The sequence below is a fragment of the Pelodiscus sinensis genome, chromosome 14 (genome assembly GCF_052426305.1).
Source record: "Pelodiscus sinensis isolate ZL-2025 chromosome 14, ASM5242630v1, whole genome shotgun sequence".
Lineage (NCBI taxonomy): Eukaryota > Metazoa > Chordata > Testudines > Trionychidae > Pelodiscus > Pelodiscus sinensis.
The window spans coordinates 41,062,171-41,076,417 of NC_143065.1; the positions used below are offsets into that span (position 1 = coordinate 41,062,171).

At 43.4% G+C, this 14,247-nt stretch overlaps 1 protein-coding gene across 1 annotated transcript in view; it reads right to left on the reverse strand.

Moving 5' to 3' along the window:
- Window positions 1–14,247, reverse strand: part of DENND4A (DENN domain containing 4A) — a 114,035-nt gene that overhangs the window by 12,912 nt on the left and 86,876 nt on the right. The window contains exons 21-26 of the mRNA XM_014576592.4: window positions 12,285–13,378; window positions 9,732–9,948; window positions 4,699–4,793; window positions 1,315–1,490; window positions 1,058–1,204; window positions 269–479 (exon numbers count right to left, since the gene is read on the reverse strand). Coding sequence (XP_014432078.3) covers window positions 269–479; window positions 1,058–1,204; window positions 1,315–1,490; window positions 4,699–4,793; window positions 9,732–9,948; window positions 12,285–13,378 — 1,940 coding nt within the window. The remainder of the gene's footprint in view (window positions 1–268; window positions 480–1,057; window positions 1,205–1,314; window positions 1,491–4,698; window positions 4,794–9,731; window positions 9,949–12,284; window positions 13,379–14,247) is intronic.

Below are 14,247 nucleotides of genomic sequence, written 5' to 3' on the forward strand. Positions count from 1 at the left end.
CCAGAGCTCCCAGCAGCCCTGCTGGCTGCGGGCTCCACTGCCCCGCAAGTTCTGCTCCTCCTCCCCGCCGGCTTCTTTGCCCTGTTGCCCCGTGGGCTCCACTCAGCCACCTGCAACCTCTGCTGCTGGGGCTCTCTAGTCCCCCAACATCCATGGTTCTTCCACACCGCGGATGTTGCCGGGTCAGAGAGCCCTGGACCAGAGAGGTTCAATCTGTAGGGCAAGTTTCAAACACTGTTGCTTAAATTAGAAACAAACCACTACATACTGTAGTTCCTTGCAGAGTAGTGGGCAGGCTGCCAGTGGGAACAATATGGCTGAGCTTCCGGCTTCCCTTCTCGACCTCTTCCAGTGGACCATAAGTACTGACACTTCTTGCTACAGCGTGACTTGGACATTCTGACCCAGTCATATTTTGTCTTCGTCCTGAAGGGATTTGGATACTTCGGGCACAAGAACTGTCCTGCTGTTTAGATTTACTAGAAAACATATGGTTACAAACAAGACTAGCTTTTATATTTCATATTTCTTTTAGTGTTCATACATGCAGGTGTACAAAGATGTACAACGAAAACCTAATGGCCCACTACTGTTTGGATCTCGACCCTCGTTATGATTGAGAACCCCAGACCCTGAGTGGCACCTCAAATTCCATCCAGCCAACCACACTACCTATGCCATAGACAAGAGATTCTTTCCTTGCAAGGAACAGAAACACCATCAGAAGAAATATGATTTTTGCACAGCAGCATGATATGAGAAAACCATGATGGATACTGACTCCATTCAGGGACTACTGCCGGATTATGGAAGTATTGTCAGTGACTTTCTACTACAGGGAGGGAATGGAAACAGTTAACCCATAAAACTGACAAATCTCTAATTCACATGGGAAAGCAAGAAACAGTAAGGAGATCCTCATGTTAAAGAGACTTTTCTTCTATCTTTTCACATTTTAATCTCTTTTTAATTAAATTTCTTTCCACTGGTTATGAACTTATGCATGCCCTCTAGTTATTTCAGGTAAAGTGTCAGTCAATATAAAATGCACATTTACCATTTTGGATTAAAATTATCTTGAACGGACATTACAGATGTGGCAAGACCTGATGTGGGAGTAGAGATACAGGATTTTCCTGTTTGATTTGAAAAAGGTGATGCAAGCTGCATATTTTCTGTAGAAGGACTGGACTTCAGAAAGTACCTATGAGGAAACGATGTGTTAATGTGATGTTAGAAAGCTTTTTAAAAAAAAAAAAAAAAAAAAAAAAAATTTGAGCACATAAAACCTTGAGGAAGAAATAACATAATTACCGCCCAGGTCGCCGCAGATCTCGGATTTCAATATTCAAAAAGGGCAGGAATAGGTTGCCACAGAAGGGACATGTAGTATTGAGATTTGAATCATCTGCAGTCCATCCTGCCATGATTTCTTCATCATGAACCAGACAGTCACAAGTTCGACATCGCGAACAGCTGGAGATGAGTACCTGTATAAAGTAATTAATTAAGAGGAGGAGCTCTACAGGGGCTTCAACTGCTTTGCTCTTATGTAACAACAACAACACCACCACCACCACACCTCATGGAAAAGAACAGACTAAGACCAAAATGTTCATGCTTAGGTGCCTTAAAGGCTTAGTACAGGAATTTATATTTAAGCACCTAAAATAACACAAATTACCTAACTTTAAACACCCAAGAATGAAAAATTTGGCCTGAATTTATGTATTTCAATACATTAGTATGAAGTTTCAATTCAAGTACATTAGTTTTCAGTTGATGCTTCAATGAACACATCAGTGTCATAGGGTGAAAACAGAAGTGAATGATGGAATGAATGATGATGCATCTCGGAGGAATTAATTACTTGCAAGAATGAGTTTGTGAAGACTCAGGTCTATAGTAATATAAACAGACTGGGGTGGATATAAACAAAATAGGGACTGAATTAACTTGATCATGCAGTACACAAATACATTTTAGCTGAATTTGTTGGCTTCCCTTCTTACTGGCCTACCAGAATAGCTCAAACCTTGCAAATACTGATGTCTAGAATAATAATGCAAGCTTTGTTACCAGTTTGCTAAAGTGACTTATAAGTTGTTTAGGCTTAAAAGGTAGGATTTGTTGAGCAAAACAAAACAAAGGCAAATTATTCTAATTTAAGTAACAAAATAAATAACTGCTTGAATTTAAACATTCTCCTGCAATAATGGCTAGTACATGAGAACTAAAACAAAACTTACTAGAGAAAAGTAACATCTATTTTCATTGTCAATTCAGTGAAATGCAGAAAGTGTATAAATGGCAGTAGAATTCAAATAAATTACACCTTAAGTATTCTTTCAGCATCAATAAAGAGAAGTTACTTGTTCAAATAACTCCAGTTATCGTAAGTGACCATTGGCCACCTGGATCCCACTATCAGTGTGTGCACCCCATCTGAGCAAACCTAGGACAGCCAGAGGTGTCTGTGGGAGCTGCACATCCTTACTTCCAAAGTATAAATGGTGCAGCAGCCTTAATTACCACTCAGTCCCTTTACTAATTCAGAAATCCAAGTGAGGGCTTTATATCAGTTGAGAAAGAAGATAGGTGGGTTCTGAGATCTACCTAGACTAAAGCCTTACCAAGAACTCCAGCTACAATAGGAAAATAACACTCATCTTTGAGTATTTGTCCACAAAGATTGCATGGTAAGTGAATGATTAGTAGTTCTCTCTCAGACAGGTGGATGACAGGAGTCCTATCTAGTAACAAGTTTAGGACAGCTCTGCTAAACAGATCTGGAAGCTGCCACAATGATGTTGGTGTTTGGTAAATATATGAATTAAATCCCAAATAATCATCCCAGATCTCAGAAATAGGGTCTCTCCTATCGCAAACTACAGATGTCAACGGAGTCCCTGTAAAACCGTGGTCACCAACAGGTCGATCGCGAGGCCTCGACCAGTCGATTGCGAGGCATCCTGTCCGCCCCGCCCCCATTTCCCTCCCACCCCCGAGAAGCCCCACTACTTACCTCTAGTGAAAATGGAGGTAGTGTCGGCTTTCCGGGGATGGACAGAAGTCCCACAGCTTAGCGCCACTTCCGGTGATTCTGGAAGTAGCGCTAGCTGCTCTGCCAGGTGTACTGAGGGAGGGAGCATTGGCTCCCTGCACCGCACAGGAGGGGTGAGTCAGCCCTGGGGAAGGCACGCGTGGGGTTTCCTTGCGCCGGAGGGGGGGGGGGGGGAACTGGCACCGGAGCAGGCACGCGCTGGTTTCCCTCTGGGGGTGGGGGAATCCTGGGAGGAGGCAGATACAGGGGACTCCCTGCCTCCACTGGCACCCCACTCCCCAGGTCCCAATCCCCAGCCACAGAACTCTGTCTCTACTCCCCGAACGCTATCCCCACTCCCCTGTCCCCAGCCACAGAATTCTGTCCCTACTCCCCGAACGCTATCCCCACTCCCCTGTCCCCAGCCACAGAATTCTGTTCCCCACTTCCCGAACTCTGTCCTCACTCCCCTGTCCCCAGCCACAGAATTCTGTTCCCACTCCTCTGTTCCCAGCTACAGAACTCTGTCCCTATTCCTGTCCCCACTGGCACCCTGTCCCCAGTTGCAGAAACCTGTCCCCACTGGCACTCTGTCCCCTGCTGCAGAACCCTGTCCCCTGCCCTCCCAGCACCCTGTTCCCTCTCTCCTGCCCCCAGCCGTAGAACTCCGTCCCCACAAAAATGTATAATTATAAATGCTTCATTTTAGATTTAAATAGCATGAATAAAAACAGTCCATTTATTTCATAACTATAAACACGTGATTTTAATTTTATACATCGCATAATTTAAAAATAAACTGTTTATCAGAGTGTGTAAGTAAGGGCTGGGGATAGCAAATGATGGACAGGAGGAGAATAGAGAGGGTGGGCAAGAAAGGGGCAGGGCTTCAAGGAAGGGGCAGGGTGGTAGATCTTCGCCTGTTGGGAGATTTAAAAAGCGATCTTGGGTGTAAAAAGGTTGGAGACCACTGCTGTAAAACATGCCCTAACTCAAGAGGGAGGAAGTGAGAATGAATAGGAAATCTTAGACAATCTGGTCAGCAGGTGGCAACTAACTGCCATGGGTAGAGAGAAGAAACTGAATGTTCACCTTCATCTCTTCCCTGTAGGAGGGGTGAGGGTGTATAGGATGCATGTGTGGCCCCAACCAGCACTTCTGGCTGAAGGGTTCCAGGATCACGTGCAGGGGACATACATACTCACAGCAGGGTTGGTGTAGACAAAGACTCAAGGAAAACAAACAAACAAACAAACAAAAAAACCCCTAAAATTACACAGTTACCATGAAAAGAAAGAATAATTTTTAGACTGACAAGAGTTGTTTAAGATGTGTTACTGTTGCTTTTGGATGCTCAAATCCTATGGCAACTAATTTCCTTAGGCTCCTTTGAAAATTCCCATCCTTTATTCTAAACGAAGGGACCGTGAGAGTAATCAAGACACTTTTAAAGAGGAGTTCAAGCTTTGTAATTGAAAGCAATTACCAATTTCTTCTATACTGAGTCTTTAACTAGGCGTTAACGGAGTTTAAAGTGGCATTTTGTCTTTATTTGGAATATATTTCAAGTAAAGACAAAATAATGTATCTAAGAAATACATACCAAACATTGCTATCCAAATTAAGATACTATAGCAAAATACATCATACTATACCTCCATTGCATAGTTCTGAAACACACTGGTGCTGCTTGTGCTGCAAGAAGAGATCAACTCTGACTTGTCAGGCAAGGGGAACTTTGAAAGAGAACCTATAAATTGATGATAAGCAAATAAAAGAAAATACTTGTTATTACAGAATACAAATTAAAACAGAATCAACATTGGTCTTTACATATTAAAATATGCTTAGGGAGCTACAGAAGGACTGGAGATGCTGTTGAACAGAATGAGTTGCTAAGACAGGGCCAGTGGCTGCTGCCTGCCTGAGGCCAACAGCAGGGGATAACTGAGTTGCCAAGCATGGAAATCCAACATATGTAGATACTATGAAAGAAACAAGCTAGTAGCTAGGAACAGGTTCTGGTGAAGCAATTCATGTGGTTCCTGTATAAATCAAAGCTAAGGAGGGATGAAAGATTTTTCTACAGAAGCAACTAGACAGAACTACCATTACAGATGGGGAAATGAAGTACAGGGGGCTAAAATCTCTCTAAGGTATTAAACAAAAAACCCCACCCTGATAATTCAGTCAGCAATAACTTGACAATTACTAATAGCAACGTACATGTGCATGTCTGCACATACAGTCAAATGGTAGAATGGGAAGAGGATTACATTGTTTTGGTTGAAATGCGGTTTCTTACAATTTTTACTAAAAAGGAAAAGTATGATCACCCCCCAATAGAACCCAACCCCCTAAGAGTATGCTGTGAAGCCTTCACCTCCCACAGCCTTGGTATGCCTGTCATCCAGGCACACACCTTACTCCAAAGGAACAGTAATGGTGCCTAACTCTTGACTTCTTAAAGTGATAAATTAATTCCTGCTATAAATCCATTTCCCTTCCATGCGTCAGTTCCCCGATTGCCCCATACTCTCACACCTGCACTCCAGAAACAGCAATGAACTTCTGTCTCCTAGGTCCATTCCTGGGAAGCCAACAGCAGAATTCCATGAAATATATTTGAAGCCCCCTACTGTCTACTCTCCAAAGACACAGATATTTCTCACCAGAAGAGGTTAAATAAATACAGTTTGGTTTTTGCGGGGACAAAAAGGTGACATGAAATGACTTGGTCCATGAGTCAGTGGCATAGTCCCAAAGAGAACCCAGGTCTCCTGACTGCCAGAGCCTATTTTCCTTACTAAACCATGCTTTCTCTCAGTCTGGTTGTGGTTAAAATTGGGTACTTTAACCTACAGATTTCTGCATAATGTCATGATAAATAAAAACCAACCATTTAATCTCCCCCAAAGATTAGACACAATTCATTAAAATGCCTGTCTTGGTCTCTGCATGGATAAAAGAAGCAGAGAACAAGATGTGAATTCTAATACGTGTTCATGCACAATCATCAGAACATTTTCCCTTAGCAGTACCTGTCAGGTTGGCTTCTGGAGGAAGACTACAATGATTGCCACGAATTTCATGAATACCTAGGGTGGGGGGGAAGAGGGCCATCAAGAGGCCAAATGGGAGCACAGTGAACTGGCAATGGTGGCCAGCAACCACAAATCTGAGAAATCTCCTGTGTGTTGTGATATATGGAAGTATGCATCCTTCAGGTAGAGGGCAGCATACCTGTTCCCCGGAGCCAATGAAGGGATGATGGTGGCTAAGGAGACCATTCTAAACTTGTGCCTTTTTATAAAGGCACTGAGGTTTCACAGGTCCAGAATGGGCCTGAGCCCGGCCTTGCCCTTGGTCTTCGGGATAAGAAAATATCAGGAGCAGAACCGTCTTCCCCATAATTCCTGAGGTACCTCCTCTATCTCCCTTACAGCGAGAAGAAATTGCCCCTTGTGTAAACAGTATTGCTCAAGAGAAGGGTCCCTGAAGAGGCACAGGGAAGGTTGATGCTCAAGACCTAGCGGTCTGAGGTATTCTGGGTACAAGCACGGTAGAAGTGGGATAACTAGTTCACAAAAGGGAAGGGATCTAGTTCGGGTTTTGGTGCTCCGTCCTCAGGCACACCTACAAAAACTTGGGCTTTAGCCCTGGGGGTTGTTTAGAGGACCCTGGCCCTTGCTGGAGGAGAAGTGAGACTGATGCCTCCTGCTATTTCTGCACCTCTATCTGAAGCCATTTCTGGGCAGCCTGGAATAGAACCGGGCTGGGACTTGAAAGGCTTCCTTGGGGGTGCAGGGGTGTGGATCCACAGGGATTTCAGGGTTGTCCTAGAGTCCTTCAAGCAGTACAAACAGGAGTTCACATTCTCTGCAAACAGCCTGAACAGTTGAAGGGCAGGACCTGAAGAGTACTCTGGACCTCTGAGGTTATGCCCAAGACCTGTAACCATGAGAGCATCTCATGGTGATAGTAACTGCCATAGTGCAGGCTGCAGAGTCTGGGGCCACCTGAAGGAAGGTCCCAGAGATTACCTTGCCCTCTTCAATTCATGCCATGAACTCCTGGCAGGAGTCAGCATGGAGACACTCCTGAAATCTGGCAAGGGAACTCCAAGTATTCACAGATCCACACTGTCTGCTGATTACCTGCTCGAAGCTGCAGGTCCCTGTCAAGCAGACCTTGTGGACAATCAGGTCTAGCTCCTTGATTTGGGCACAGGCTCTGGCTGACCCTGCTGCTCTTTGTGGTTAGCAGCATCAACCACTAGGGTACTGGTCTGGGTGTGTGTGAAAAAGTGCTTGTATCCCTTCTGTGGCACAAAGTACCACCTCTCAAGCTTCTTGGGCATGGGCAGTATGGAGGCCAGGGTTTGCCAGAACACCTTTGTGGTATTCTGAGTAGTCTTTATCAAGAATAAAACCACTCTAGGGAGATCCTCTTGGGCAAGTATGTCCCCTATGGGATCCGCATTTTCTATGACCTCTTCAGCCTGAAGATGCAAATTCTGTGTCATAGGCCACCAGACACTGGTGAGAAATGTGGGGGGGAGTGCTTGCAGGGCCACATGCACCCTCGAGGTGGTATGGCCAGGAGCTGACAGCAGGAATCTGTGCTGCGCAGTGCAACCCTCCCTCCCTCCCCTCACCGGCAGTAGCGATGGAAGGTGCAAGCCAGACGACTTCAGCCCACACAATGCCACTCCCCAGCAGGACCACTCCAGGGACTGCTGGGGAGAGGTGGAGCAAGGGCAGGGTGGGGGCACAGCAATAACGCAGGGAGAGGCAGGACTGGTGTCCTGGTCACACTTACTGTCCACTGCCAGGAACATCAAGGGGGATGTACTAGCTACCACCTCGTCAGGTGGCAAAGACAAAAGGCCCTTGGGGGCATGTCTACACTGGGGAATTATTTTGAAATAACAAGTGAGCATCCACTCTACCAACCCTGTTACTTTGAAATAAGAACTCCTGCTTGTGAAGAGGAATAAGCTTATTTCAAAATAGTTATTTCGGGAGTTATTATTTCAAAATCACCTGGTAGTGTAGACATACCTTGGGAATGGGTCTCACTTGTACTTCCAGCTCCCTGGAGGTTGGCACAGGCATGAGCGCTGCTGCCATGACAGCCTATGGTGCCGGCATAACACTGGGTAGTGGCTCTGCAAGATGGAGCCTAGGTGCCAAGTTTGGTTCCCTTTGAGCGGGTGAGTCTCCCTCCTCCCTCAGACATGGCAGAGAGTGATGCATGGATGCCATAGATGTGGGCCTACAGATCTGCCCCTGAGCCTGGTGTTAGGCCCAAGGCATCCAAAAAGGCCACTGGACAGGCACCTGCCACTGCTGTGGCCAGGATGGCATTGATGACAGCACGTCTCACGAGCTAAGATGACAAAAGCGAAGGTGGGATCAAGATTGGTACTAACGCATTTGAAGGCCAACAACGCCTTGCCCAAGTATGATGAGTAGTCAGAGTCCAACCATGGTGGAGCTGAGGCCAACAATGCTGGCAGCTGGTCACATGGCAAAGGGGATCAGTGCCACATCATCACAGGCTTGCCTCAGTGCTGGAATACCAGTACTTCTGAGATGCCACGAAAATCACCGGGACAGTGTTGGCAGAGATGGTGGTGCAGAGGTTGGTGCTCATGCCTGAGTCAACATCTATGCCCTCGCATGCTGTGCTGGGGAGTGCGCTATGATGACAATAAGACCCTGGCAGCCTCCAGGGTGTCAGATGTGAGGGGAGGTCCAACTCCTTCTCCAGCTCCTCATGGTTATGAGAAGAGTATGCTTGCACTACTGAATACACTCCTTTGATAAACCACACTGGTGATTCTGTAGAATACACCCTACTGATATGGACACAAACTGAAATAACAGCATGCCTAGTCATAGGAACATCTATACTGGGTCAGACCAAAGATCCATCTAATCCAGTATCCTGTCTTCCAAGAGAGGTCAATGCCAGATGCCCCAGATGGAGTGAACAGAACAGTGTGGCAGCAGTGACCTATATACCATGACATGAAGGCACCACCCCAGGAGTCTCCACAGCCAACCTGATGGGTACTGCTAAAGGGAAAACCTTTCGACCATCATTCATACAACGTGCACACACAGCTATTGAAATGTTCTTTGAGCTATTTGCTCACGTGCACCACAATGTTACTTTTTATAAGGATTTTTGTTTCTTAATAGTAATAGTAAACAGCAAACCCAAGAAGAATAAAATGAGCTACCAAATAATAAAACTTGAAGACCTTTTCACCTTTCAACTATGAGAGGATTATATAAGCTGCAGTTGTCTTTCTTAGTCATTGAAGATGCTGGAGGTATAGAAGATCAACTCCAGGAATCAATGAAGTTCATTAATATATTTTTATTATTATTACTAATTGTACTCCCCACTGATGGATCAGAACCCCAATGTACTAGCTGCTGTGTAAACACACAACATCTCTTTCTCAATGAGCTGCAATAAGAACACACCTGGTTGGGGAAATATATGCAGTGAGTAGTAGTTTGAATAAAGTTACTTCCCCTCACAAAAAGAGCTAATGTATCAAACGTGATCCCAAATTATGAGCAAAATTTATGAAGAGAAACCACAGCTTTTACCTCTACAGTTTTGAGCAAGGGATTACAAAGTTAATTAAAATATATAAAAAGCCTCTTACCACAGGGATAAAATTGCTTGGATGAGCCATCATGAGAAGATGAACTTTCTAGGCTTGTCCTGCTTAGACCAATTCCCTTATTTATTGAGGTGTCATTGTTCTCTTGAGGAGAAGAAGTATCTTCAAAGTCATTGCAGATATCTTCATCATTTAGAGAGGTAGATTCTGAATCCAGGACTCCAAGAGATGAAACACTTGCTCGGTCTGAATTTTGATCCTACAAAGAAACAGTGATATTGTTATTTTCTATGCTCGGAAAGGTAAAGAAAACATGTCTGAAAGATATACTAAAATAAAACATACTTTTAAGAAGCTGGATGCCCAAGTATTTCTCCCTGATAAATAGTTCAGCTCAAGAATTGTACTGACAACCTATCTATATATAAAAGATAAGTTAGTTTTTATGCAGGATTTAGTAGATCTCTATGGGCTTTTTTTAAAAAAATCCTTCGGTCAGATCCCCAGCATTTGTTGGGAGCATTTCCACTGTTTCTATTACTGATACAAGTTCAGCCAGTGACAACGTGAGTGGGAATTCCAACAGAACAGTTCTCATGAAGATACAACTTCAAGTCACCTAATTAATGAACATAAGATGACTTTCATTTTTCAAGTAACACTGGATCTATTTTTCTTTGGATTGTTGCTGTTCATTTTAAGACAGACAGAAGTGGCTTTTAAACTGACAAATATAAAAGATATTCGCTATATAAAAATACTGCATCATTCAAACTATTTGAAAAAGTATTTTCCCAGGTGCAAAGATATTTAAGATATTTTATATAAAAAGTAAAGGGTTTAGTGACTGTAATACTGTACATGAGATGTACATTTCAAAGTTAATTTGAATTATCTGAGGTCTTGCTTATGATGGACATACCTTCATTTTCTTCTCTAAAATAAAGATCAAAGAATCTTTTCCATGAGTGACTCTTATCCTGTACCATAAAGACACATATTAAATAAAAGTTGTATGTATTCTAGTCTGATGGGGAAAACACACACATCTTGTTCCCAAGTAACATTATTAAAAGATAAGAACATAAGAACGGCCGTACTGGGTCAGACCAAAGGTCCATCTAGCCCAGTAGCCTGTCTGCCGACAGTGGCCAGTACCAGGTGCCCCAAAGAGAGTGGACCAAAGACAATGATCAAGTGATTTGTCTTCTGCCATCTTTTTCCAGCCTCTGACAAACAGAGGCCAGGGACACCAATTTTATCCCCTGGCTAATAGCATTTTATGGACCTAACCTCCATGAAATTATCTAGCTTCTCTTTAAACTCTGTTACAGTCCTAGCCTTCACAGCCTCCTCTGTAGAGGTAAAAGATTACACTACAGAGGAAAAAAATATCTGTTCTGAGCAATAACTACTAAGAATTTTTCTGTGCTTGAGCCAGCTAAGCCTAAGTGAAAATGCTCAAGAATCCCCTATTTTACTTCACATTAAATTCCCCCTAATATGCAAAGCAAACCCCTTAAAGACACCATCCTTCTGGCAGCTGAATGAATCAGATGCCCTTCCAAACCCATGAATATTGCTTCTTAATTGACAAGAGTTCTCAAATCTGCTCTCTTTCCCAGGCACAGCATGCTAATTTTATTACATCCCCAGACACCTCTGGTGCACAAAATGAGAGGCTAGTACTGCTAATACTATAATTACTTGAATACACACTGAATCTGTAGTTGCGGTTGACTGTCAGAATGTCTAGGACCTTCAATTGCTTTGAAAATGTCAATCATTGCATTTAATTGAATAATAGTATGATCCAGCACACTAAATCTCATTTCATCACTAATGGACAGGGCCCTATCAAATTCATGGCCATGAACATTGTGCCACGGACCAGAAAATCTGGTCTCCTCACAAGAAATCTGGTCTGTTGTGCATTTTTACCCTATACTAAAGAGATTTCACGGGGAGAAAAGTGTTTCTCAAATTCAGGGTCCTGACACAAAACGGAGTTGCAGAGGGACTGCGGAATTGCCACCCTTACATCTGCACTGCCTTCAGGGCTGCCTGGACAGAGAGTAGCAGCCTGCCAGTAGCAGCACAGAAGGGTGGCAACACCGTATCATACTTTCCTTAGGTCTGTGCGGCTCTTGGCAGCAGCTCTGCCTTCACAGCTGGGATCCTGGCCAGCAGCTACCACTCTCCAGCTGCCCAGCTCTGAAGGCAGCGCTGTCACCAGCAGCACACAGAAGTAAGACTAGCAATACCATAAACCCCCTTCCAGTAACTGTGGGATGCACACCCCTCCCCACAACTCCATTTGGGTCAGAATCCCTACAATCACAACACTGCCATTTCAGATTTAAATAGCTGAAACAACAAGATTCATAATTTAAAAAATCCTATGGACAGTGAAATGTGACGAAAATGGCCTGTGAATCCAACTAATGGATATTGTGCATATACTCTGCTTTGATGTATGTCAGCCAATTAGGACTTTTCCAACGCAATGTTCAGTGTTTCAACCTCTACCAATTCATGTCCTTTCTTCATAGAAATGTATCTTCTGAAAAATCTCCAAGTAATTGTGAAAGTTACCTTTGAGGATGCAGCATACGTAGTAAACTTTGAATACCACTTGCTGGCTTTCTCTGCAACCCCTTTCCCAGCAGAAAACACGCTGCTCTTCAGAACATCAAATGTAGGTGTTAATAGCGTATCCAAGTTGAATGAAGGTGGAGACACTAGAGTCAATGCACCAGCCATGTCCTGTGATTGTTCCCTTGCTGGACTGTTTGGTGTGTAAGCCGGAGAGGACCAAAGCCTGTCCCTTGGCCTCTCTTCATTTTTCATGTGATAACTTTTAGATTTGGTAAGATTCACTGGCCTGGGAGAGTTTGGAGGAAGACTAGATCGTCTGCACGACTGGGTGACCGTTGGACTCTTTTTACTAACATTTTTGTCATCGTATGTTTTTTGCAAGTCAATGCTTGGTGCACGGCTTGTCAAGGGGCTGCTCATGTTGTTCATGTACATCACTATTTCTTCAGCTAAATCGCGCCTTGCAGATGGTGTTGAAATGCTTTTGTCATCATCGTCTTCATCATCTTCTTTCCGTTGCTCTGTCTCAGCAACCAGGAGCGAAAGGGGATCAAATCCAGTTTCCACATCTGTTTTTTCAACTGGTTTTATCAGAAAGCTACTATTACGCTGTAGCGTCTTAGGTTTTTTAGTAGATAACTTTACTGTTCTGGCTATGTCAGGTTCAGCATCTAAGTCTTCTAATTCAAAGATAACAGGAGACTCTATTTTATCTGCAAAACTGCCATAGAAAGGTGCATCTTCATCACTAGATTCCTTCTCCAGACTCTCTCTCTTAGATCCTAAAGATGATTTCCTGATGTCAAGACTATTTGGCCTTATGCTCTTCTGGAATACATTAGATAGTATTTTTGCATCAGCGCCTAATTTTTCAACAATATCTCCAGGGTCCTCATTTTGGTTAATTCTATTGATCACAAGCCCCATCAACGCATCACCACTCAGATTACGATTCCTGCTTCCCCAGGACATCTGTTTCAGGTCAGGTTCCATAGCACTTTTATGTCTCTTCCTTAAGGTTTTACTTTGAATAACTTCTGCTTCATTGGTATCCTCAAAAGCAGATGTGAACAGCAGCCCTGCTGGGCTTTCTGAAAAACAGAAATGAATTACTTTACTTTTGTTAAAGGACAAGAAATTTAAAAAGTCCAACTTAGGAAAAAAAACCTTAGAATGTAATACTGCTTCATCTTTCAAAATGGTTACAGCATCAGCTTGTGGAGTTCACTATACATCATGCCAACTAGGGGTGCATTGGCTTAACTGCACAGAGAAAACAGACAGCCATTAAAATGCACAGCTATCCAAAGATTCAGGGAAATCTTGCATGTTACTGGATACCCCCATGTGATAGTTAGCTTCTTTGTGCAGCTGTGTGGGCTTTCCCCACATGGCAGATAGGTTCCTTCAGGTGTAGTGCAGCCATGGCCTCCCTTCTAACAACAATTCCTCCCCTCTAACTTAGAGGATGGGGGAGATGGAAGCAAAATCATGGAGTGGCTAGTATGGTACTTGATTATTAAAGGAGGATAATGAAATTAAAGCAAATCAACATAAGTTTATGGAAACTAGATCCTGTCAAACAAACTCGTTATATTTGTGGATGAGATTATAGTTTTGGTTGATAAAGATATTATTGTTGAGGTTATATATTTAGACTTCTCTCAGGCTTTTGACTTGGTATCATACACCATTCTGATTAAAAAGCTAAAATAATTTAAAATCAACATGAACACATTAAACAGATTAAAAACTGGCTAATAGATCTTGATATGTCACTGTAAAAAGTTGCCAGTAAGCAGGTGTGTTGTCAGTGCGGGGGTAGGGGGCCTTACACTACTTAACATTTTTACCACTGACCTGGACAAAAACAAAAAGTCTTTACTGATAAGTTTGCAGAGGGCACAAAAATCAGAGGAATGATAGATAATGAAGACAAGCACTGATTCAGGGCCATCTG